The sequence below is a fragment of the Notamacropus eugenii genome, chromosome 2 (genome assembly GCF_028372415.1).
Source record: "Notamacropus eugenii isolate mMacEug1 chromosome 2, mMacEug1.pri_v2, whole genome shotgun sequence".
NCBI classification, from domain to species: Eukaryota; Metazoa; Chordata; class Mammalia; order Diprotodontia; family Macropodidae; genus Notamacropus; species Notamacropus eugenii.
Genome location: NC_092873.1, coordinates 177,912,546 through 177,933,550, shown reverse-complemented (window position 1 = coordinate 177,933,550; position 21,005 = coordinate 177,912,546). Strand labels below are relative to the sequence as shown.

General features: G+C 35.7%; 1 protein-coding gene across 4 annotated transcripts in view; it reads left to right on the top strand.

Annotated features, from left to right (window-relative positions):
* ASCC3 (activating signal cointegrator 1 complex subunit 3) overlaps positions 1–21,005 on the top strand; it is a 400,644-nt gene that overhangs the window by 240,541 nt on the left and 139,098 nt on the right. For all 4 annotated transcript variants that reach the window (XM_072642929.1, XM_072642932.1, XM_072642930.1 and 1 more), the window contains 4 exons: positions 3,228–3,382; positions 15,074–15,172; positions 15,825–15,993; positions 20,231–20,451. In XM_072642929.1, coding sequence (XP_072499030.1) covers positions 3,228–3,382; positions 15,074–15,172; positions 15,825–15,993; positions 20,231–20,451 — 644 coding nt within the window. The remainder of the gene's footprint in view (positions 1–3,227; positions 3,383–15,073; positions 15,173–15,824; positions 15,994–20,230; positions 20,452–21,005) is intronic.

Sequence of the window (21,005 nt, the reverse complement as noted above, 5' to 3'; positions counted from 1 at the left end):
CCACCCCCAGCATTACCCCATAGACCATGAGGATTTTGTCTCCTGTTTAAGTGATATGAGACCATACAACACAAACTTCCTCTTCTTCCATTTTCTTAATTTCAAAACCCCTTGATCTCTCTTACTTTCCCTTAGTCTCTCCTCATAAGGCAGCCCCTCCCCTTGCCAAGGCTAGTCCCGCTACCTGGGCCCTTGAAATTATTCTTTTTCAGTCTTCTTTACTGGTTCATCCCTTTTATCATGCCCCCTAAATAGAGGTGTTTCCTAAAACTCTCTCCTATGCTCCTGATGTTTCCCTTTCTACACTCTCAGTGAAATTATCAGCTCTTATCCGTTCATCCTCTCTGTGCTGATAACTTGAGGCTGAGCCAAGATAGTGTAATAGCAGAAAGAAGTGCATCCTAGCTCTTCCTCTGAATCCCTTCCCCAAAGACCAAGTAAATGTACCAGACTAAATTCTAATTGGGAAATCCTAGAAAAAATCATAGTAATTTTCCCAACCCAGGGTAGCTGAGGGATACAAATAGAGAGGTTTGTAGACACTGGGGCCTGAATCTGGCCAGAGCAGTACATGCAGAACATTAAAGTACCCAAGGACTAAAAGAATGACAAGGCTAGGTACCAGATTAGGAAGCATCAGGGCATGGAGACAGCTGAGGGAATCTCCAAATTAGTACAATTTGCAGAACAGTTATCATTCAGCAGCTCTGTTGTACTCTAACCCATCCAGAGTCAAGCCAGGAGGGTTACTTTCTTGATGAACAGGTATTCTCTCCCATCCTTTCAGATGAGGAAGAACAGTGTTTACCCTCAGGGGAAAACATAAAAGTCAAGGCTTCTGCATCCAGAACCTCCAAAATAAATAAGCAATGGTCCCATGCCATGGAAAAGCTCAAAAAAGAATTTTGAAAATCAAGTAAGAGAGGTGGAGGAAAAATTGGGAGGAGAAATGAGAGCAATGCAAGAAAATCATGAAATGTGAGTCAACAGCTTGCTTAAAGGAGACCCGAAAAAATGCTGAAGAAAGTAACACCTTTAAAAATAAGCTAACTCAATTGGCAAAAGAGGTCCAAAAAGCCAATGAGGAGAAGAATGCTTTAAAAAGCAGAATTAACCAAATGGAAAAGGAGGTTCAAAAGCTTACTGAAGAAAATAATTCTTTAAAAATTAGAATGGAACAGATGGAAGCTAATGACTTTATGAGAAACCACAAAATTACAAAACAAAACCAAAAGAATGAAAAAAATGAAAGATAATGGGGAATATCTCATTGGAACAACAACCTACCTGGAAAATAGATCCAAGAGAGACAATTTAAAAATCATGGGACTACCTGAAGCCATGATCAAAAAAAGCCTAGACATCATCTTTCATGAAATTAACAAGGAAAACTGCCCTGAGATTCTAGAACCAGAGGGCAAAATAAATATTGAAAGAATCCACCAATCACCTCCTGAAAGAGATCCAAAAAGATAAACTCCTAGGAATATTGTAGCCAAATTCCAGAGTTCCCAGGTCAAGGAGAAAATATTGCCAAGCAGCCAGAAAGAAACAATTCAAGTATTGTGGAAATACAGTCAAGATAACACAAGATTTAGCAGCATCTACATTAAGGAATCAAAGGGCTTGGAATATGATATTCTAAAAGTCAAAAAAACTAGTATTAAAACCAAGAATCACCTGCACAGCAAAACTGAGTATAATACTTGAGGAGAAAAAATGGCCTTCAGTGAAATAGAGGACTTTCAAACATTCTTGATGAAAAGACCAGAGCTGAAAAGAAAATTTGACTTTCAAACACAAGAATCAAGAGAAGCATGAAAAGGTAAACAGGAAAGAGAAATCACGAGGGACTTATTAAAATTGAACTGTTTACATTCCTACATGGAAAGATAATATTTGGAACTCTTGAAACTTTTCTCAATATTTGAGTAGTTGGAGGGATTATACACACACACACACACACACAGAGAAAAAGAGAGAGAGAGAGAGACAGAGCTCAGGGTGAGTTGAACAGGAAGGGATCATTTCTAAAAAAATAAAATTAAGGGGTGAGAGAGGAATATATTGGGAAGAGAAAGGGAGAAATGGAATGGGGCAAATTATCTCTCATAGAAGAGGCAAGAAAAAGCTTTTCCAATGGAGGGGGAAAATGAAGGAGGTGAGAGAGAAAAAGTGAAGCTTACTCTCATCACATTTGGCTCAAGGAAGGAATGACATGTACACTCAATTTGGTTTGAAAATCTATCTTACACTACCGGAAAGTAGGGGAGAAGCAGATAAGCAGAGTGGGGGGACGGATGATTGAAGGGAGGGCAAATGGGAGGAGGGAGCAATTAAAAGTAAATATTCTTGGGAAGGGTCAGGGTCAGAAGAGAGAGTAGAAGAAATGTGGGGCAGGATAGGATGGAGGGAAATAGAGTTAGTCTTACACAACATGACTATTATGGAAGTCATTTGCAAAACTACACATATATAGCCTATATTGAATTGCTTCCTTCTCAGTGGGGATGAGTGGGGAGGGAGGAAGAAGGAGAAGTTGGAACTCAAAGTTTTAGGAACAAATGTTGAGAATTGTTTTTGCATACAACTGGGAAATAAGAAACACAGGTAACAGGGTATAGAAATTCATCTTGCCCTACCAGACTAGAGAGAAGATGGGGATAAGGAAAAGGAGGTGGTGTTAGAAGGGAGGGCACATTGGTGGAAGGTGCAATCAGAATGCACAGCGTTTTGGGGGGCAGGGGAGAGATGGGGAGAAAATTTGGAACGCAAAAGTTTGTGGAAATGAATGCTGAAAACTTAAAATAAATAAATAAATTTTAGAAAAAAAGTAAAATTAAAAGCCTAGGACTTTCTTTCAGAAGTCAAACTTGAGTTCATTAAAAACACTGTGCAGTTTCACAAAGGAAGTCTTATTTACTCTCTTCCTTTTCTTCAAAATTGGGCCCATAACCACAGCTAACCAAAAGCCAAGAAGAATTGCTGAAAAGAAGAGAAATTCTCAGTTTTTGGACTCTTTTTGATACAAAGGTTAATACTGATTTTCAGAGCTATGACTTCAGGTTACCTATTTCAAAATAATCGAACATACCAGGTCAAAAAATAACAGCCATTTTATATAGGAAACCAGAAAACAAGCAATAAAACTGCTTTCTCTAAAATCCTATTTATGAGTCATATTTTTTTATTTATGCATATTTCATTTCTTAGTATTTTCTCTTTAGGTCACATGCTGCATCACGTGAATATTGGACTAAAGGTCAAACAGTGCGTCCATCAGATTCCTTCTATTACACTGGAAGCAGCTATCCAGCCGATTACACGCACCGTACTCCGAGTAAGGCTGAGCATATGCCCTGACTTCAAGTGGAATGATCAGGTAAAACCAAAAAAACCCGTAGCCACTGTAGTTAGCAAGAAAATTGTATTTAACTCTTTTTTTAAAGAATAATTATTTTATTTGTTTTCAGTGTTCTATAATCACTTCCATATATCTTAGATTTTTTTCCCTCCCTTCCCTCTTTACCCCCTCCTTTCCCCACTTCCTCCACAAGACAGCTTGAAATCTTTTATAGTTTCTACACATTCATTCCAATTAAATACAATTTCATCATAGTCTTGTTGAATAGAAGAATTAAAATGAATGGGAGAAACCATAAAACAAATCAAAAAATAACACAAAAGAAAATTATCTGCTTCATTCTGCGATCTACTTCCATTGTTCTTTCTCTGGATGTGTAAAGCGTTTTGCCTCAAAAATTCATTGAGAAGTTTTTAGGTCCTTGCATTACTATGAAGGACTAAGTCTACCAGAAAAATTCCTCTCAGACTGTGGTTGTTGCTGTGTACAGAGTTCTGCTTTTTTCACTCAGCATCAGTTCATATAAGTCTTTCCATGCCTCTCTGAAGTCTTCCTGTTCATCATTTCTTATAGCAAAATAGTATTCCATTGCATTCATATCCCACAACTTGTTCAGCCATCCCCAATTGATGGACATCCCTTTGATTTCCAGTTTTTAGCCACCACAAATAGAGCTGCTATAAATATTTTTGTACATGTGGGACCCTTTCCTATTTTTATGGTCTCTTTGGGATACAGTCCCAGAAGTGATATTGGTGGGTCAAAGGGTGTGCACATGTTTGTATCCCTTTGGGCATAGTTTCAAATTGCTCTCCAGAATGGTTGGATTAGCTCACAGCTCCACCAACAATGAATTAGTGTTCCAGCTCTCCCACATCTTCTTCAGCATTTATCATCTTCCTGTTTTGTCATGTTAGCCAATCTGATAGGTGTGATGTGGTACCTCAGAGTTATTTTGATATTCATCTCTCTAATCAATAGTGATTTAGAGCATTTTTTTCATATAACTATAGGTAGCTTTGATCTCTTCCTCTGAAAACTGCCTCTTCACATCCTTTGACCATTTATCAATACAAGACTTGTATTCTTGTACATTTGACTCAGTTCTCTACATATTTTAGAAATGAGGCCTTTATCACAGAAACTAGTTGCATAAATTCTTTGCCAGTTTTCTGCTTCCCTTCTAATCTTGGTTGCATTGGGTTTGTTTGTGCAAAAGCTTTTCAGTTTAATGTAATCAAAGTTATCCATTTTGCACTTGATAATGTTTTGTATCTCTTGTTCAGTCAAAAATTTCTCCATTTTGCATACATCTGACAAATACACTATTCCTTGCTCCCCTGATTTGTTTGTAGTATCAGTCTTTATACCTGGATCATGTACCCATTTGGATTTTATTTTTGTGTATGGTTTCAGGCATGTCAGTTTCTGCCACACTGTTACCTCAGCAATTTTTGTCAAACAGTGAGTTCTTATCCCAGAATCTGGGTTCCTTGGGTTTATCAAACAGTAGATTGCTGTATTCATTGCCTGCTGTGTCTTGAATACCTAACCTATTCCACTGGTCTACCCCTCTGTTTCTTAGCCAATACCAAGTGGTTTTGATAATTGCTGCTTTATAATACAATTTGAGATCTCGTGGGGCTAAGCCACCTTCCCTAGCACTTGTTTTCATTAGTTCCCTTGATATTCTGGATCTTTTGTTCTTCCAGATGAATTTTGATATTATTTTTTTCTAGCTCTAGAAAATAATTATGTGATAGTTTGATTGGTATGGCACTGAATAAGTAAATTAGTTTAGATAGAATTGTCATTTTTTTATATTAGCTTGTCCTACCCACAAGAAACTGATGTTTTTCTACTTATTCACATCTGACTTTATTTGTGCGAAAAGTGTTTTGTAACTGTGTTCATGTAATCCCTAGCTTTCTTTTGGCAGATAGACTCCCAGATATTTTATAGTGTCTACCATAGCTTTAAATGGGATTTCTCTATCTCTTGCTGTTGGGTTTTGCTAATAATATGTAAAAATGCAGATAATTTATGTGAGTTTATTTTGTAACCTGCAACTTTGCCAAAGTTGTTTATTATTTCAAGTAGTTTTTTACTTGATTCTCTGGGATTCTCTAAGTATATCATCATTATCATCTGCAAAGAGTGATAACTTAGTTTCTTCTTCAATTCCCTCAAATTCCTTCAATTTTTTTTTTCTCTTATTGCTACAGCTAACATTTCTAATACCATATTGAATAATAGTGGTGATAATAGACATCCTTGTTTCACCCCTGATCTTATTGAAAATGCGTCTAGCTTATCCCCATTGCATATAAAGCTTGCTGAAGGTTTTAGATAGATACTGCTTATTATTTTATGGAAAGTTTCATTTATTCCTATGCTCTCCAGTGTTTTCAATAGGAATGAGTGTTGTATTTTCTCAAAACCTTTTTCTGCATCTATTGAGATAATCATGTGGTTTCTGTAAGATTTTTTTTGTTGATATGATCAGTAATGGTAATACTTTTCCTCATATTGAACCAGTCCTGCATTCCTAGTATAAATCCTACCTGATCATAATGTATTTTTCTCATGATAAGTTGCTATATTCTTTTTGCTAATAATATCTTATTTAAAATTTTTTTCATCTATATTCATTAGAGAAATTGGTCTATAATTTTCTCTGTTTTGGCTCTTCCTGGTTTAGGTATCAGAACCATATTTGTATCATAAAAAGAATTTGGGAGAACTTCTTCTTCCCCAGTTTTCCAAAATAGTCTGTATAGTATTGGAATTAACTGTTTTTTAAATGTTTGATAGAATTCTCTTGTAAATTCATCTGGCCTGGAGATTTTTACCTAGGGAGTTCATTGATGGCTTGTTCAATTTCTTTTTCTGAGTTGGAGAATTTTAAGTATTCAACTTCCTCTTCTGTTAATCTGGGCAATTTATATTTTTTTAAAATAATCATCCATCTCCTTTAGATTGTCGAATTTATGGACATAAAGTTCGGCAAAGTAATTTCTAATTGTTATTTTAATTTCCTCCTCATTAGAGATGAGTTCACCCTTTTCATTTTGGATATTGGTAATTTGGTTTTTTCTTTCTTTTTGTAATCAAATTGACCAAAGGTTTATCAATTTTATTGGTTTGTGCATAAAACCAACACTTAGTTTTATTTATTAGTTCAATAATTTTCTCAACTTCAATTTTGTTAATCTCTCCTTTGGTTTTCAGTATTTCTAATTTGGTATTTACTTGGGGATTTTCAGTTTGTTCTTTTCCTAGCTTTTTCAGCATGCATGCCCAATTCATTGATCCCCTCTTTCTCTGTTTTATTCATGTAGGCATTTAAAGATATAAAACTTCCCCTAGAAACTGCTTTTGCAGTATCCCATAAGATTTGGTAGGTTGCCTCATTATTGTCATTCTCTTGTATGAAGTTGTTGACTGTTTCTATGATTTGTTGTTTAACCCACTCATTCTTTAGGATTAGATTATTTAGTTTCCAATTAATTTTTGGTTTATCTTTCCATGGCCTTTGATTACATATAATTTTTTATTGAATTATGATCTAAGAAGAATGCATGGACTATCTCTGCCTTTCTGCACTGGATTTTGAGGTTTTTATGCCCTAGTAAATGGTCAGTTTTTGTGATGGTGCAGTGGATAGAGAGAACACCAGTGCAGGAGTCAGGAAGATCTGAGTTCAAATCTCACCTCAAACACTTGACACTCACTAGTTGTGTGACCTTGAGCAAGTCACTTAACCCCAATTGCCTCATCTTGGGTCATCTCCAGTCATCCTGGTGAATATCTGGTCACTGGATTCAGATGGCTCTGGAGGAGAAGTGAAGCTGCTGCCCTGCACAGCCCTCCCTCTCTCAAAACAAAGTCAAGTGCAAGTCATGTCATCATTTCTCTGATGGCATGGTCTTCTTTGGCAACGAGGGACGAGCACACATGTGTGCCATATACCACTGAGAAAAAGTATATTCCTTTCTATCCTCATTCAGTTTTCTCTGGAGATCTATCATATCTACTTTTTCCAGCATTTTATTCACCTTCTTAACTTCTTTCTTGTGTATTTTGAGTTTAGATTTGTCAAGTTCAGAGAGGCGGAGATTGAGGTCTCCCACTAGTATAGTTTTGCTGTCTGTTTCCTCCTGTAACTCCCTTAATCCTCTTAGAATTTGGATGTTATCCCACTTGGACCATACATGTTTAATAATGATATTTCTTTGTTGTTTGTGGTGCCTTTTAGCAGGATATAGTTTCGTTCCTTATCTCTTTTGATTAGATCTGTTTCTGTTTTTGCTTTGTCTGAGATTAGGATTGCTACCCCTGCCTTTTTTTTTTTTTACATCAGATGAAGCATAATATATTCTGCTCCAACCTTTTACCTTGACTGTGTGTGTATCCCCCCATTTCAGATGTGTTTCTTGTGAACAACATATTGGTGGATTATGGTTTTTAATCCATTCTGCTGTCTGTCTCCATTTTATGGGAGAGTTCATCCCATTCACATTCACAGTTATGATTACTATCTGTGTCTTTCCCTCCATCCTCTTTCCCCCTGTTTGTGCTTTTAGTTCTCTTCCCCTCCACAACAGCTTTAATTTTTGACCACTGCCTCCCTCAGTCTTCCCTTCCTTCTTTAAGCCCCTCTCCATTTTACTCCTGTTTTCCCTTACTACTTCTTCTCTCCCTTTTAGCCTCCCCTCCCTTTTCTTTCCCCCTTCCCCTCCTACTGCCTGTAGAGTTAGTTGGATTTCTATACTTAACTGAGGTTGTTGTTCTTTCCTTGAACCAAATTCTGGGCAGTTTTCCTTGATGATTTCTTGGAAGATATTTTCCATTCTGTTTTTTTCATCATGGCTTTCTAATAAGACCAATAATTCTTAGATTTTATTTCCTGGACCTATTTTCCAGGTCAGTTGTTTTTTCAGTTAGATATTTTACATTTTCTCCTATCTTTTCATTCTTTAGGTTCTGTTTGACTGATTCTTCTTTTTTTTTAATTTATTTTTAACACAGTTCTTAACAGATAAAGCAATTCAAACTTTTGGTCAGGTGATACCTCTTTTTAAAGCATTTACAATATGGACCACGAAAGAGTTTTTTTTTTTAAAGTATTAACCAACTGAGACACAAACAGTATTTATGTTGCTAACTTCACAAGCTCTTGACCTAATTGTCTCCACATTATTACTAAGAATTAAAGGACCCTAACTTATTGTTGTTGGTCTAAAAGTCCTATGCCTAATAGCTTAATTTTAGGCAACCTCGGATGTTCTGCTACCAATAATCTATAATTGGATAGATCTGGTATTAAGCTTACAAATCTTTTGACTATAGGAAATTGCCACCAAGAGTAGGGACATTGCAGGGATATGGTATCTCCCCAACTTCATGTCACTTCCAGGCAGGATTAGATTATCCACTTGCATTCAGTCAGGCTTAAAGTCTGCCAGGTGTCAGTGGGGAAATTGAGTCAGGAGAATCCCACCTCAGTCCATGCTGAACAGCCACTCCCATCCTTCCCTTGAGATCACCTTATGTAGTTCATATCAGCATCTCATCAGCTTGCTGGCATCATGGATTGGAGGTTCAGATCGCCTTTCTGGCTACCCATACCTGGAGTTAGATTCAGAAGAACAGTCATTTAATAGTCCTGTAGCATCTAAAAATGGCATGTTCCAATAACCATGTTTCAAATACGATTATAGTTTCACTTTGGCTAATGAACATCTTTTGAGGCAAGTCTTAAGTGGTTTACATGCCCTTCGATACATGATCTAGTTCCTGATTAAATGGCAATCATAAAATCAAATTTGCCATTAAAACTTTGACTTTTCCATCAATGCCAAATTTTACCCAAGGTTACCTTCCTCTAGGAAATTTAGACTGAAATTCTTTTCTCCAAACTAAAGATTTGACTGATTTTTAATGTCTCATAGAGTCATTAGCTTCTATTTGCCCAGTTCTAATTTTTATCCAGTTATTTTCTTCAGTTAACTTTTGCATCTCCTTTTCCATCTGTCCAATTGTTCCTTTTCTGGAGTTATATTCTCCAATTACTTTTTGTACTTCCTTTTCCATTTGTCCAATTTTTCCAGTTAGGTTTTGTGCTCCTTTTCCGTTTGTCCAATTTTCCTTTTTAAGGAGCTGTTCTCTTCAGTGAATTCTTTGTTCATATTTTTAAAATCATTGACCAGTTTTTCTTCCATTTCTCTAATTTGACTTTTAAAATCCTTCCTGAGCTGTTCCAAGAATGCTCTTTTGCTTCAGACCAGTTCATATTCCCTTCTGAAGTTTCAGATGGGAGTACAATCTCAATGCTGACCTCTTTGGTATTTGTGTTTTGATCCATGTTCCTATAGAAAGATTCTATGGTCTTTTCTGCTTTGCTTCTTAATCATGATGATCACCCTTTTCCTGGCTTTTAAATGCTTCTGAGACAGAAGAGGCTGTGTCCCACAGTTCTTGTGCCTTGAATGTGAGGATTTGTGTGTTGTGGCTTCTGTTCTTTCAGCTAGAAGCTAAAATGCTGCAGCTTACCTGGTGCTGAGCTGGTTGGTGTTCGAAAGCAGAGGCCAAGTGAAGTCTTTCTGGGTTCCCCTGAAGTTGTCTGGGAGCTAGCTGTGTTAAGTGTGGGAGAGGGGTGGTCTGGCTACAGTAAGTCTCCTCTGCTGAGCTATAGCATAGGCAAGCTCAGCTGTTGGTGATCCTGTCTGCACTAGTGTCTTCCCAGCATACCTAGGATCCTGGTGTTGGTGGTTGCAGGTTCCACCCCCCTGGGGCTCAGGATCTCCTCTCGGTTTGCTGAGGTGGGCTATCTGGGACGGCTCTGGTCCTGCCCTGGTCCCCTGCAGCCACAGCAAGAGGGACCCTCCTTAGCAGTTTTCCTAGCCTTACATGCTAAGAGACTGTTTGCCCCTTCAGCTGATCCCACTGTTCCAGGATTTTTCGTGGAGAAATATTGTGCGTCTTTCAAGGTCAGCAAGGGGAGAGGGAGAGTATTTACCAATCTCTCTGCCATCTTGGCTCCCAGAAGTTCAAGTAGGTAACTTACAGACATTTAATCTGCAGGCTGAGTCTCAGGAGCAGCCTCTGCAGATACTTGGGGCTCTGCAGATCTCACTTGCTCTGTTCCACTGGACTCCCATCTTCGTATTTAACTCTTAAAAGATGCTTTGAAAAATCGTTGGTCACATTTACTTAGTAGCAGTACTATTCTAAGGTGTGATATTAACATACACGGCTCAATGAGATAACTTCCTAGCTTCTGGGAAAGCTGACAGCTCAGCTATTTAACAGGATACTGCGAATATCAGGAAATCAGAAGAGAAGATTTGTAACCAATCCAGGCTGTGATCAGTTTGTCTGATGTATTCCATGGTCACACACTACAGGACATTTACAAAACCAGTGTGAATTTGATATTGGTTTAAGAATTTTAACCTTCTGGGGTACAGTTCATATGTTACAAGTTTTATTTTGGACCCTATATCAGTAGATTTTAAAAGGAATCTTTGTAATGTCCTAGATCTACTCTAATCAGTTTTCCTCATGGTGGCACCAGATGCACAGAATTTACCTAGGATTCAGAGGCTCAGAAAGGCTATGTAAAGGGAAATAAAGGACACAGAAGGGCTTATTCTTTTCTCTTGCTTTTGGCATACTGTATTTTTGTAGTAGAGATAGAACACTACACATTGGGTTTTTTTCCACAGACATGACCTGTAGACTATTATGAAACTTAAATAATCCCTTTAAGTTCCAGATTGCATGTTGCATATCTTTACTCCTCATTCAGATCACTTGAGGTCACATAGTTCTGCTTCAAAACTGTAGGCAATTTCCATGCTTTTTAAAATGATTCTGTTTCTCATTTATTAAGATCGTAATTATTTCATCCATTAAAAGTACTGGAATAAGTCTGCCGTGGGTACCAGCTTTCTAACAATCATCTGTCATGGGAGAAATGATGCTTTTTAATCTAGCAACAAAAATGTTCTTTTATAACTTTCTTAACAAAGACATCTCATTGTTTTTATAGAATACCATACAGATTACGTTTTCATATGTGTGTGTGTTTGTATGTATGTCTATATATACCATTTTTAAATTTGTTGCCACTTTTTTTGGAATGGGGAATCCTGTTTCCTAGTTAAACCCTTTGTGGAAGTTTTAGAAAAAGAAAAGCTGGTTCAAATATATAGGATAATAGCAGATGTGTATCTAATAGGAATTGTTTAAACCAGGCAATATTCCCAGACTTTGCATTTGAAGAATCCAAGAACCTGAATCTTAATCTAGTTTGGCCATTAATTTAGATTCAGGAAATTTTTTTTTTTAATATATTGGTTTACTCATCTGTAAATACATAAAAATTATATTATTTCTGTCTCTGAGTTCATGTGAAGAACTCATAATAAATATCATTTGAAAATATTCTAAAAATATAAAATTGAAAAAAATACCAACTTAGATCACATTTATCTCTGCTCCCCCCACACATTTCATTTAAATTCCACTGAACTTGAAATTGAAAATGGTGAGCTCTAACCTGCTTATATAAATTGCTATCATATAGTTATTATTGTGCAAGAGGTGTCATCATTTTTATGGTATTTTAACCCCACATTCAAAATTACTTTTACTCATATTTTGTCAGATATTAGCCTAAAGGTATTACTTTCTCATTTTGAACAAGTCACCTAGATCAGTGGGGCCAAACTTGAATAGAAACAGGTACTACTAAACTAACTAGGTTGCACAGTGGAGACACCACCAGACCTGGGGTCAGGAAGACCTGAGTTCAAATCCTGCATCAGACACTTACTACTTGTGTAACCCTGGGCAATCACTTCACCCTGTTTGCCTCTGTTACCTCATCCATAAAATGAGTTGAAGAGAGAAATGGTAATCCACTCTAGTATCTTTGCTAGAAAAATCCAGATGGGATCAAGAAGCATCAGACATGACTAAAAATGACTGAACAATGTTACCAACTACCAAACTGTACATAAGGCTCTCTGCCAGCCACATACTGATTTAGAAAACCATATATTAACATTATTTATGTTCAATTGTATTTTTACTTATTTTGCCAAATATTTCCCAATTGCATGTTAATCTGGTTCAGCTTACACTTGGGAGTGTTGCTGACACACGCTGTGGAATCACATTTGACGCCTCTGATCTTAATCAATGATTTCCAGAATAGGAGCCTTGGCATTTAAAATCCACCTGAGTATGTAAAGATGTGTTGCTTCCCACCCTGCCTGTCATAATCTGTCACAGGGATTGTTACCAACACAACCTCACCTATTATGACCCAGCATTTCCCTATTCTGACACTTCCATGCGTTCTAAACTAGACATCCTCCCCTCAGTGCAATTATGACTAAACTAATTGAAGTGCCTACAGCAGGATTTGCCACAGGCATCATTGGGAAAACTCACTTCTCCCTTGATAATGATTCCCTTACCCCAGACCAAGGGTTTTAGTAGCTCCTTATTGACTCTGAGAACAAGTTAAACCTTCTGTATTTTGCATTTTAAATCTTTAAACAACCTGGCTCCAAAACCACTTTCTAGCTTTATATTACTTCCCTTTTTATACTCTAGAGAAAGGTTCCAAAGCTTATTTGGCCTGCTACCCCCTTTTCAGGAAAAAAAATACTCCCTCCTCCAAATCTGTTTTCTTTTTTTCTTTAATTTATTTGTTTTCAGTTTTCTACAATCACTTCTATAAGTCTTAGATTTTTCTCCCTCTCCTTCCCTAGGATGTCATGTAATCTTATATGGGTTCTACACATACATTCTTATTAACCACATTTTCACATTAGTATTATTGCATATAAGAATGGGAGAAACCATGAGAAAAAACAAACCAAAGCAAAACGTAACACAGAAGAAACTATTCTGCTTCATTCTGCATTCCAATTCCATAGTTCTTTCTCTGGATGTGGATGGCATTTTCCCTTGAGTTCTTTGGGAATGTTTTAGGTTTTTGAATGACTGTGAAGGGCTAGGTCTACCAGAAACAGTCCTCACACACTGTGGCTGTTACTGTGTACAATGTTCTCCTGGTTCTGCTGATTTCACTCAGCATCAGTTCATATAAGTTCTCCCAGGCTTCTCTGAAGTCCTCCTGTTCGTCATTTCTTGTAGCATAGTAATTCATATACCACAACTTATTCAGCCATTCTCTAATTGATGGGCATCCCCTTGAAGAAATCTGCTTTCTTTAACCCTTTAACGTTTGGGGGTTTGTTTTGTTTTGTTTTCTTAATTTGCATCATTTGAAAAAATATAAAATTTTTATATAAAATAATTTTTAAATGACACATCTTAAACTTAATAATTTATTGTAAATTTGTAGGGTTTTTCCTGCATTGAAATTCTGATGATGCAATATTGCATCATGTAACCATATTGTATTGTAAATAAATCATTACATGCATATATTCATGCCGATGCATGCTGGACTTCCTGACAATGTGGCACACACTTGCCTGCCAACACTTGCTTGTTAAATAAGACCTATTGGTGGACTTGACCACTGATCAGTTATAACTTGTGTTTTCTGCGTTTATTTGGAAAACAGTGTTATCACTATGACTTTAATTCTGTTACACAACTGATGAACCATGTGCCGATGGTTTTTCAAAATTTTCTTCTCTTCTTTCCTTATGCTTTCAGTGCCCTCTTATTTTTATTCAACACCCCCTAGTTGCTCCCAAGGCTACTACCACTCCCCTGGAACATTCCAGCACCCTTCAAGGGGTGGTATAGCCCACTTTGGAAACCTCTGGGAGTGTTTTTCTTTCTGTCCTTTATACTCATACAAAAACCCAACTAAAAACAAAAGCAATAATGGGAAATTAATATATGACACTATCAGAAGCAGACCCACAGAAAGAAAGGAATGGATTTATATTGAAAACTTTCTGCTGAGTTAAACCTAGAGACAATTCACTGTTACTTATTTTTGTACTATGTACAGTGAATATACAGTACACCCTGAAAAACATGATTCCTGCTTCTGAAAAAGTCATAATTCCAAAATTATTATAACCTATTATTTGATTATTATGTATCTTTCATTTAAAAAATTATCTTTAAAAAAAAGATTTACCTCTTTGGGTAGCAACTTTGATTAAATTAATCAAATACTGTCTAGGTCCTATACAGGGATATGAACTTTTTGAGGGTAGGTAGGTAGTCTTTTGCCTTTTTTTTTTTTGTATCCTTAACACTTAGGTGCCTGCCACATAGTAGGTGCTTAGCAGATGTTTATCATCTGACTGTTAATTATATTTAATAAAAACAAAAAGGGTTTTGTACTATTAGGAAGTAAACATTTTTTTTAATATTTATTTAATTGTTATCTGTTTTTCAGTTTCTGTTTTTGCATTTGCTTTATAACACATTAGTACAGTAGTATCTGTGTATGTGTGTATAAAATTTGTTAGTAAATATATATATACACATATTTTAGAGGTGTATGCTCAAAAAAATTTGGACATCACTAACCTAGACTTAAATTACTTAAAGCATTTTTTAATGGTCAGTGTGATAATCTAAATTAAATGAGATTTTTTTCTCCCTTCTTTCAATTTACCTTTCAAGTAAGAAATCTTTTTTGTCTATATATACCATAACTTAAAATATATTGTGTGTAGTGACCTTGTTTTTCTCTAGGTGCATGGTACTGTTGGAGAACCTTGGTGGATTTGGGTAGAAGATCCCACAAATGATCATATTTATCATTCTGAGTATTTTCTCATTCAAAAAAAGCAGGTAAATGTATAGAGCCAGTCACATATTAGCACTTAAGAAATATTTTTTCAAATAAATTTTGTAGGCTAACACAGGAAAAGAGGAGATGTACTTGATAAAATCACATTTTTTGTTTTTATACCTTTTCTCCTCACTTTTACTCTAAGTTGGAATTTAAAATAGCATCCTCATTTAGCTAACAAAAAATCACGATTGAGTGATAGACATTTTTGTTGTAATCCTTATTCTAGTCAGTTCAGAAAGTCAGAATGAAGTCTCTGTAATTTTATTATAAGGATAATTTTATTGTGATTGACCAACTGAAAATAGATTAATATATTTTAGAGCTTGAGGGGGCCTTATAGATTATCCAATCCAGTTCCTCATTTTACAGATTAGAAATTTGAAGTGAAAAAAGTGATTCATTTTTTGAAGGTATCTATGTGCATCATTAGGATAAACTTTATGCTTTGTTTTATTAAGAATTCTCAGGAAAGAACTTTCTGCAGGTTTCAGCAACACTCAACCTCAATATACCATTTCATTTGCCCTAGTACATCTGACTATATATAAAAAGAGCATGTATTTTTACTAAGTGAATTTTTAAAGTATAACCTGCTACTTTTAACATACTGGAAAATCTAAATTCATTATTGACTTTCTCTTATGTTAGGTCATTGCAAAAGAATCTCAGTTGCTGGTATTTACAATCCCTATTTTTGAACCTTTGCCTTCTCAATACTACATTCGGGCTGTTTCTGACAGATGGTTAGGAGCAGAGGCAGTGTGTATCATCAACTTTCAACATTTGATTCTACCACAGAGACATCCTCCTCATACAGGTAACGTATCACCAGGAATTTGAAATGCTAGTTTTCCAAAATTATTGCTTCAGTTAATTCTGGTTGTATATAAAAGAAAAACTGGTGTGTAGTATTTTTAAACTGTACTTTACCTATATTACCTCCCTGTCTAAAAACCTATATTTGTTTATAATTTATAGGATTTAAAAATAGGTCTTTGAATTATTGGTCACAAAATATTTTTTATTTCTGATGTAGAAAAATCTTTCATTTTTGGTAATTTGAGATCTTGTCTACCCTAAAGAGTCCTTGATCTCATGAAAACTATTGAATGAATGAATGACTTAGTAAGTGTTTTATTAAGTGCTTCTGTCTGCCACTCACTTTGTTGAGCATGGGAGATAGAAACAGAAAAGTCTAAATGGTCTAAAAGAGACTCTCTTACACACTAATAAAAGAAAGTTCAGTTTCAGACCAGATGCAAAGGCCTAGAAATCTTAAGAGTGATCAGGGGAGGAAATGGAAAGTCTCAGGTCCTTCAGTTAAAGTCATTAAGTCACATGACAGTGCCTAAGGTGGGATGGAGGAGAGGGGGCTGAGGACTGTCTGTCAGAGGCAAGGTGGATAGGAAGGTGTGACACTCTTTCATCTCCACAGAGGGAGTAGAGTTGATACCTTCAGTCATTCCCTAATTGATGGCCATCCCCTTGAAGAAATCTACTTTCTTTAACCCTTTAACATTTTGGGGTTTGTTTTGTTTTCTTAATTTGCATCATTTGAAAAAATATAAAATTTTCATATAAAATATATATAAATATAAAATAATTTTTAAATGACACATCTTAAACTTAATAATTTATTGTAAATTTGTAGGGTTTTTCCTGCATTGAAATTCTGATGATGCAATATTGCATCATGTAACCATATTGTATTGTAAATAAATCATTACATGCATATATTCATGCCGATGCATGCTGGACTTCCTGACAATGTGGCACACACTTGCCTGCCAACACTTGCTTGTTAAATAAGACCTATTGGTGGACTTGACCACTGATCAGTTATAACTTGTGTTTTCTGCGTTTATTTGGAAAACAGTGTTATCACTATGACTTTAATTCTGTTACACAACTGATGAACCATGTGCCGATGGTTTTTCAAAATTTTCTTCTCTTCTTTCCTTATGCTTTCAGTGCCCTCTTATTTTTATTCAACACCCCCTAGTTGCACCCAAGGCTACTACCACTCCCCTGGAACATTCCAGCACCCTTCAAGGGGTGGTATAGCCCACTTTGGAAACCTCTGGGAGTGTTTTTCTTTCTGTCCTTTATACTCAAACAAAAACACAACAGTTAAGCAAGGATGAGCTCTGGGTAGCCCTGATGGGGAAGAGGGTGAAGAGAAAGAACATTTCCCATTGTGGCAAATGTTTCAACTCCTGGCAATGAATTTAATGAAACACACCATTTGGGGTTAACTGGGCCTGATAGAGGTGATAAATGAGGTGATATCTGACTTTTTGATTATTAGTTAATGTGAACAATTACTGTGGTTGTTAGTGTGCATTTCTTATTTGTGTGTATTTTCTTATTAATCTTCAGCAAGCTAAATAAATGGTTTCACATGAATGTTAGCTCAGAATATATGCAATATCAAATTCTTTTTTTGTTGTTATTTCCCAACATCCACTTATCTTTCCACTGTCAGCTTGTTTGTTTTTTTATATATGTATATATATGTCTGGTCTGTGACATTGCATAGAACTTGAAGTCAGGAAACCTGAGGTCAAATACTACCTGAGACACTTACTAGTTGGGTGTCCTTGGGCAAATCTCTTAACCTTTCTGAGCCTCAGTTTTCTTATCTGAAAAATGAAATAATTAAACTCAATGGCCTCTAAGGTCCCTTCCAGCTTTGCATAAGTTGTAACTATAGAGATTTTCCTTCTAATTTTTTAGTAGGCATCTTTTACTTTGCAGATCTACTAAAAGGAGGGGAGGAGACAAATACTGTGGAACACCTTTTTAAAAAAAAATACACATTCAAGTGTAACACATATCAATCTGTATCCTGCCTTACCCCACCCCCACCAACCCTAACAGTCTTACTTAAGACGTACCTTCCTGACCCACTCCTCCCCTCAAAATAATAGCAGTAATAATAATAAACCTACTCTGTTGCCTGGTAAAACCCAGCTAGCCCTGTTTACCCAGAAAATTGATTATAGACTTCTGGGTAAAGGAAACAAACATTATCACTTGGTTAGTAGTGGATACTCAAATATTTAACATAAATTTTTTTACCTACCATCTTATTTGCACTTATATGTATCCTGTTGAGTACAATTCTGGCAAACCATATTTTCTGAAGTTGGGCCACTTTAACTTAGTAGTGCCAATAAATATGTAAAATGTATTATGAATAGGTTTAAGCCCATGATAGAAATACACAAAATGTTAATAAAAGTCTCTTAAAATTTTATCTTAAAGTTTATTTTTTTCTTTCCTTGTTTTGCCTTTTAAATTTCCCTTTCTCATCAAGGCTGGAAGCACAGTGGCTGATGACAAGTCTTATCACAATACTAAATAGCACAGACATTTTGACCTGCATTTTTCCAGCTTAGGCCAATTCACCACACTCAAGGCAGCCTGGTGTGCCAGACTTACTACAGAAACCCAATCCATAAGGTTTTGTTCAACTGTTGCACAAAACTCCCAAATTCATGTGAGCCACCAGCCTCAGCCTCACCACCTGCAGTTAATATAGACTTGAACCAATGTACCTAATTATCTACTAGACTTTTAAAAAAATTATTAAACTTTCATGTCACATAAAATTTTAAAGAAACTCTTACCATGATACAACATAAGACATCCAGTGTTAAAAGATGCTTTCAATTTCCTGTTATCCATGGTGTAATAAGGGCAGTACTATTATAGACATTCCTATTTCATTTAGGGGAGTACTTTTTAAATTTGTGAATGTTCTCTAGGTTATGAAGCCCTAAAGTGAAGTAGCATTCCTTAAATTCACTGTTTTGTTTTGCTGCTTACCTTCTCCCAACATCATACCAAACTGAAAATGAAAAGCATTACTTTTTTTTTAATGTCTCTGCCTAGATAATTATTTTATTTGAGAGTCCTTTTTTAGTAATTTTGCTTCATTGTAGTATTCTGAACTTAAGGGCTGCCCCAGTAGCAAACTTCAGATATCCATGGATAGACCTTTTCAACTTTTCCCAGGTTTTAGTCCATTTCCAAAATTCTTGCAAATACGAAATTGTTAGGTCGAACACATAATAATGGCATTTATGGATAATGGGATAATACTTTAGTTTCTAAAATGAATATATTAAGGGTTATAGGGTAAAGGTGTCTCTAGATTTTTGCATGTATTGCCTTCATTTTTTGGCATTATTTCTTTATACTGTCTTTGTATATTTGAATATCATAATGAAAATAAAAGGTAATAGAGAAATATTCCAAAAATAATATAATCTACGATAGAAGAATTTATATCTAGTGAAAGTGTGTTTTTATCTTTTGTTAATGAGAAATTCAATTTTCTGGCATTATGGAAAATAAATGTATTGGTACATTGACTTTTAATTAAGAGAGGGTTATTTATATCACATGGTATTAACAAACTTTTTGCCAGGCTGAAAAGTCTTTGAGTGTGTACTAGTGATGTAGTGTCTGTCCAAGGACCAATCTAACTATGGACACAGCAGCTTAACATCAAAAGGTTGGTCTCCAGAGTATGAATTTTTAGAAATATAATGACCCATGGGGTGGAGGAGGGGACTTTAGAATTATATGGAAAAGAATATAATTTATGATACCTCCTTCCAGAGGGCAGCTCTGGTTCTTGTACTATCTTATATTCATTCTGAATATCATAAGCCTGCTGAGTATCTAAAGAAAGAGTTCTAAGTCATAGAAATACAATTAATGACAAAGAATAAAAATAGTAATGGGTTTGCCAGTAAATACCCTAAATTTCAAAAAAAAAAGTATTTATTGTACTGTACTTTATTGTAAGAAAAAGTAAATTAACACCTCAAAATATTGACCTGTGGGAAAATGTCAGAATTTTGAAAACAACTTACAGTTTTTACTTTCATAAGATGCCAGTCACTTTCCCAGCATGGAATAATACTCTCCAAAATTTTCAACTCTCTTCTTCCCTCTAGTAGTTTATTGCTAATTTTTAATAAAAATAATTTCCATTTTTGTAATTACTTTTCCTACTTTGATGACTCTTTGTCTTATTTCAGAGTTACTTGATCTGCAGCCATTACCTGTCACAGCTTTGGGATGCCGGAAGTATGAATCCTTATACAACTTCACCCACTTCAACCCTGTGCAAACACAGATATTTCACACGCTCTATCACACAGACTGCAATGTACTGCTTGGAGCACCCACTGGCTCAGGAAAGACCGTAGCTGCTGAATTAGCTATCTTCAGAGTCTTTAACAAGTATCCCTCATCAAAGGTTTGTTAAAAAGTACTCAGTAGTTTTCTTTATTCTTAATGAAGGAACAGAGAAATAAATTTCCAGAACTTAAATTGAAAAGGTCATTGAGTATTTACTGATCTCCCCGTATAAAAGAGAATTAAAATATAATAATAAAAGAGTTGGTTTCTTAAGGAATTAATCAAACAATATCAAATACCAAAAGTGTATTTCAAAACTTAAGTGATTTTATGACCTCAGAGATGTGACTATATGTGACTTTAGTAGTGCTCCCTCCAGTTCCCTCTCTTCTAGTTCAGTTCTACCTGAAACACTATACTACTGTCACTGTAAAAATTAAACAGGACCGCAAAGGACTTGAAGGGATCATTTTCTTTGTTTTGTGATTTGCCATAGCCGAGGAACTCATCACTTAATGGCAAACCTACTGGTAAATAGTATGTCCATACTTCAGCTTTTCCTCAGAAAGGAGACATTCTGTCTTGGGGAAAATAATTAAAGCTTTTCCAGCTTTGAAGAATTTGTTATACATTGTTCACTGTCAGCATAGTCTTTGAAGATTGTTTATTTCT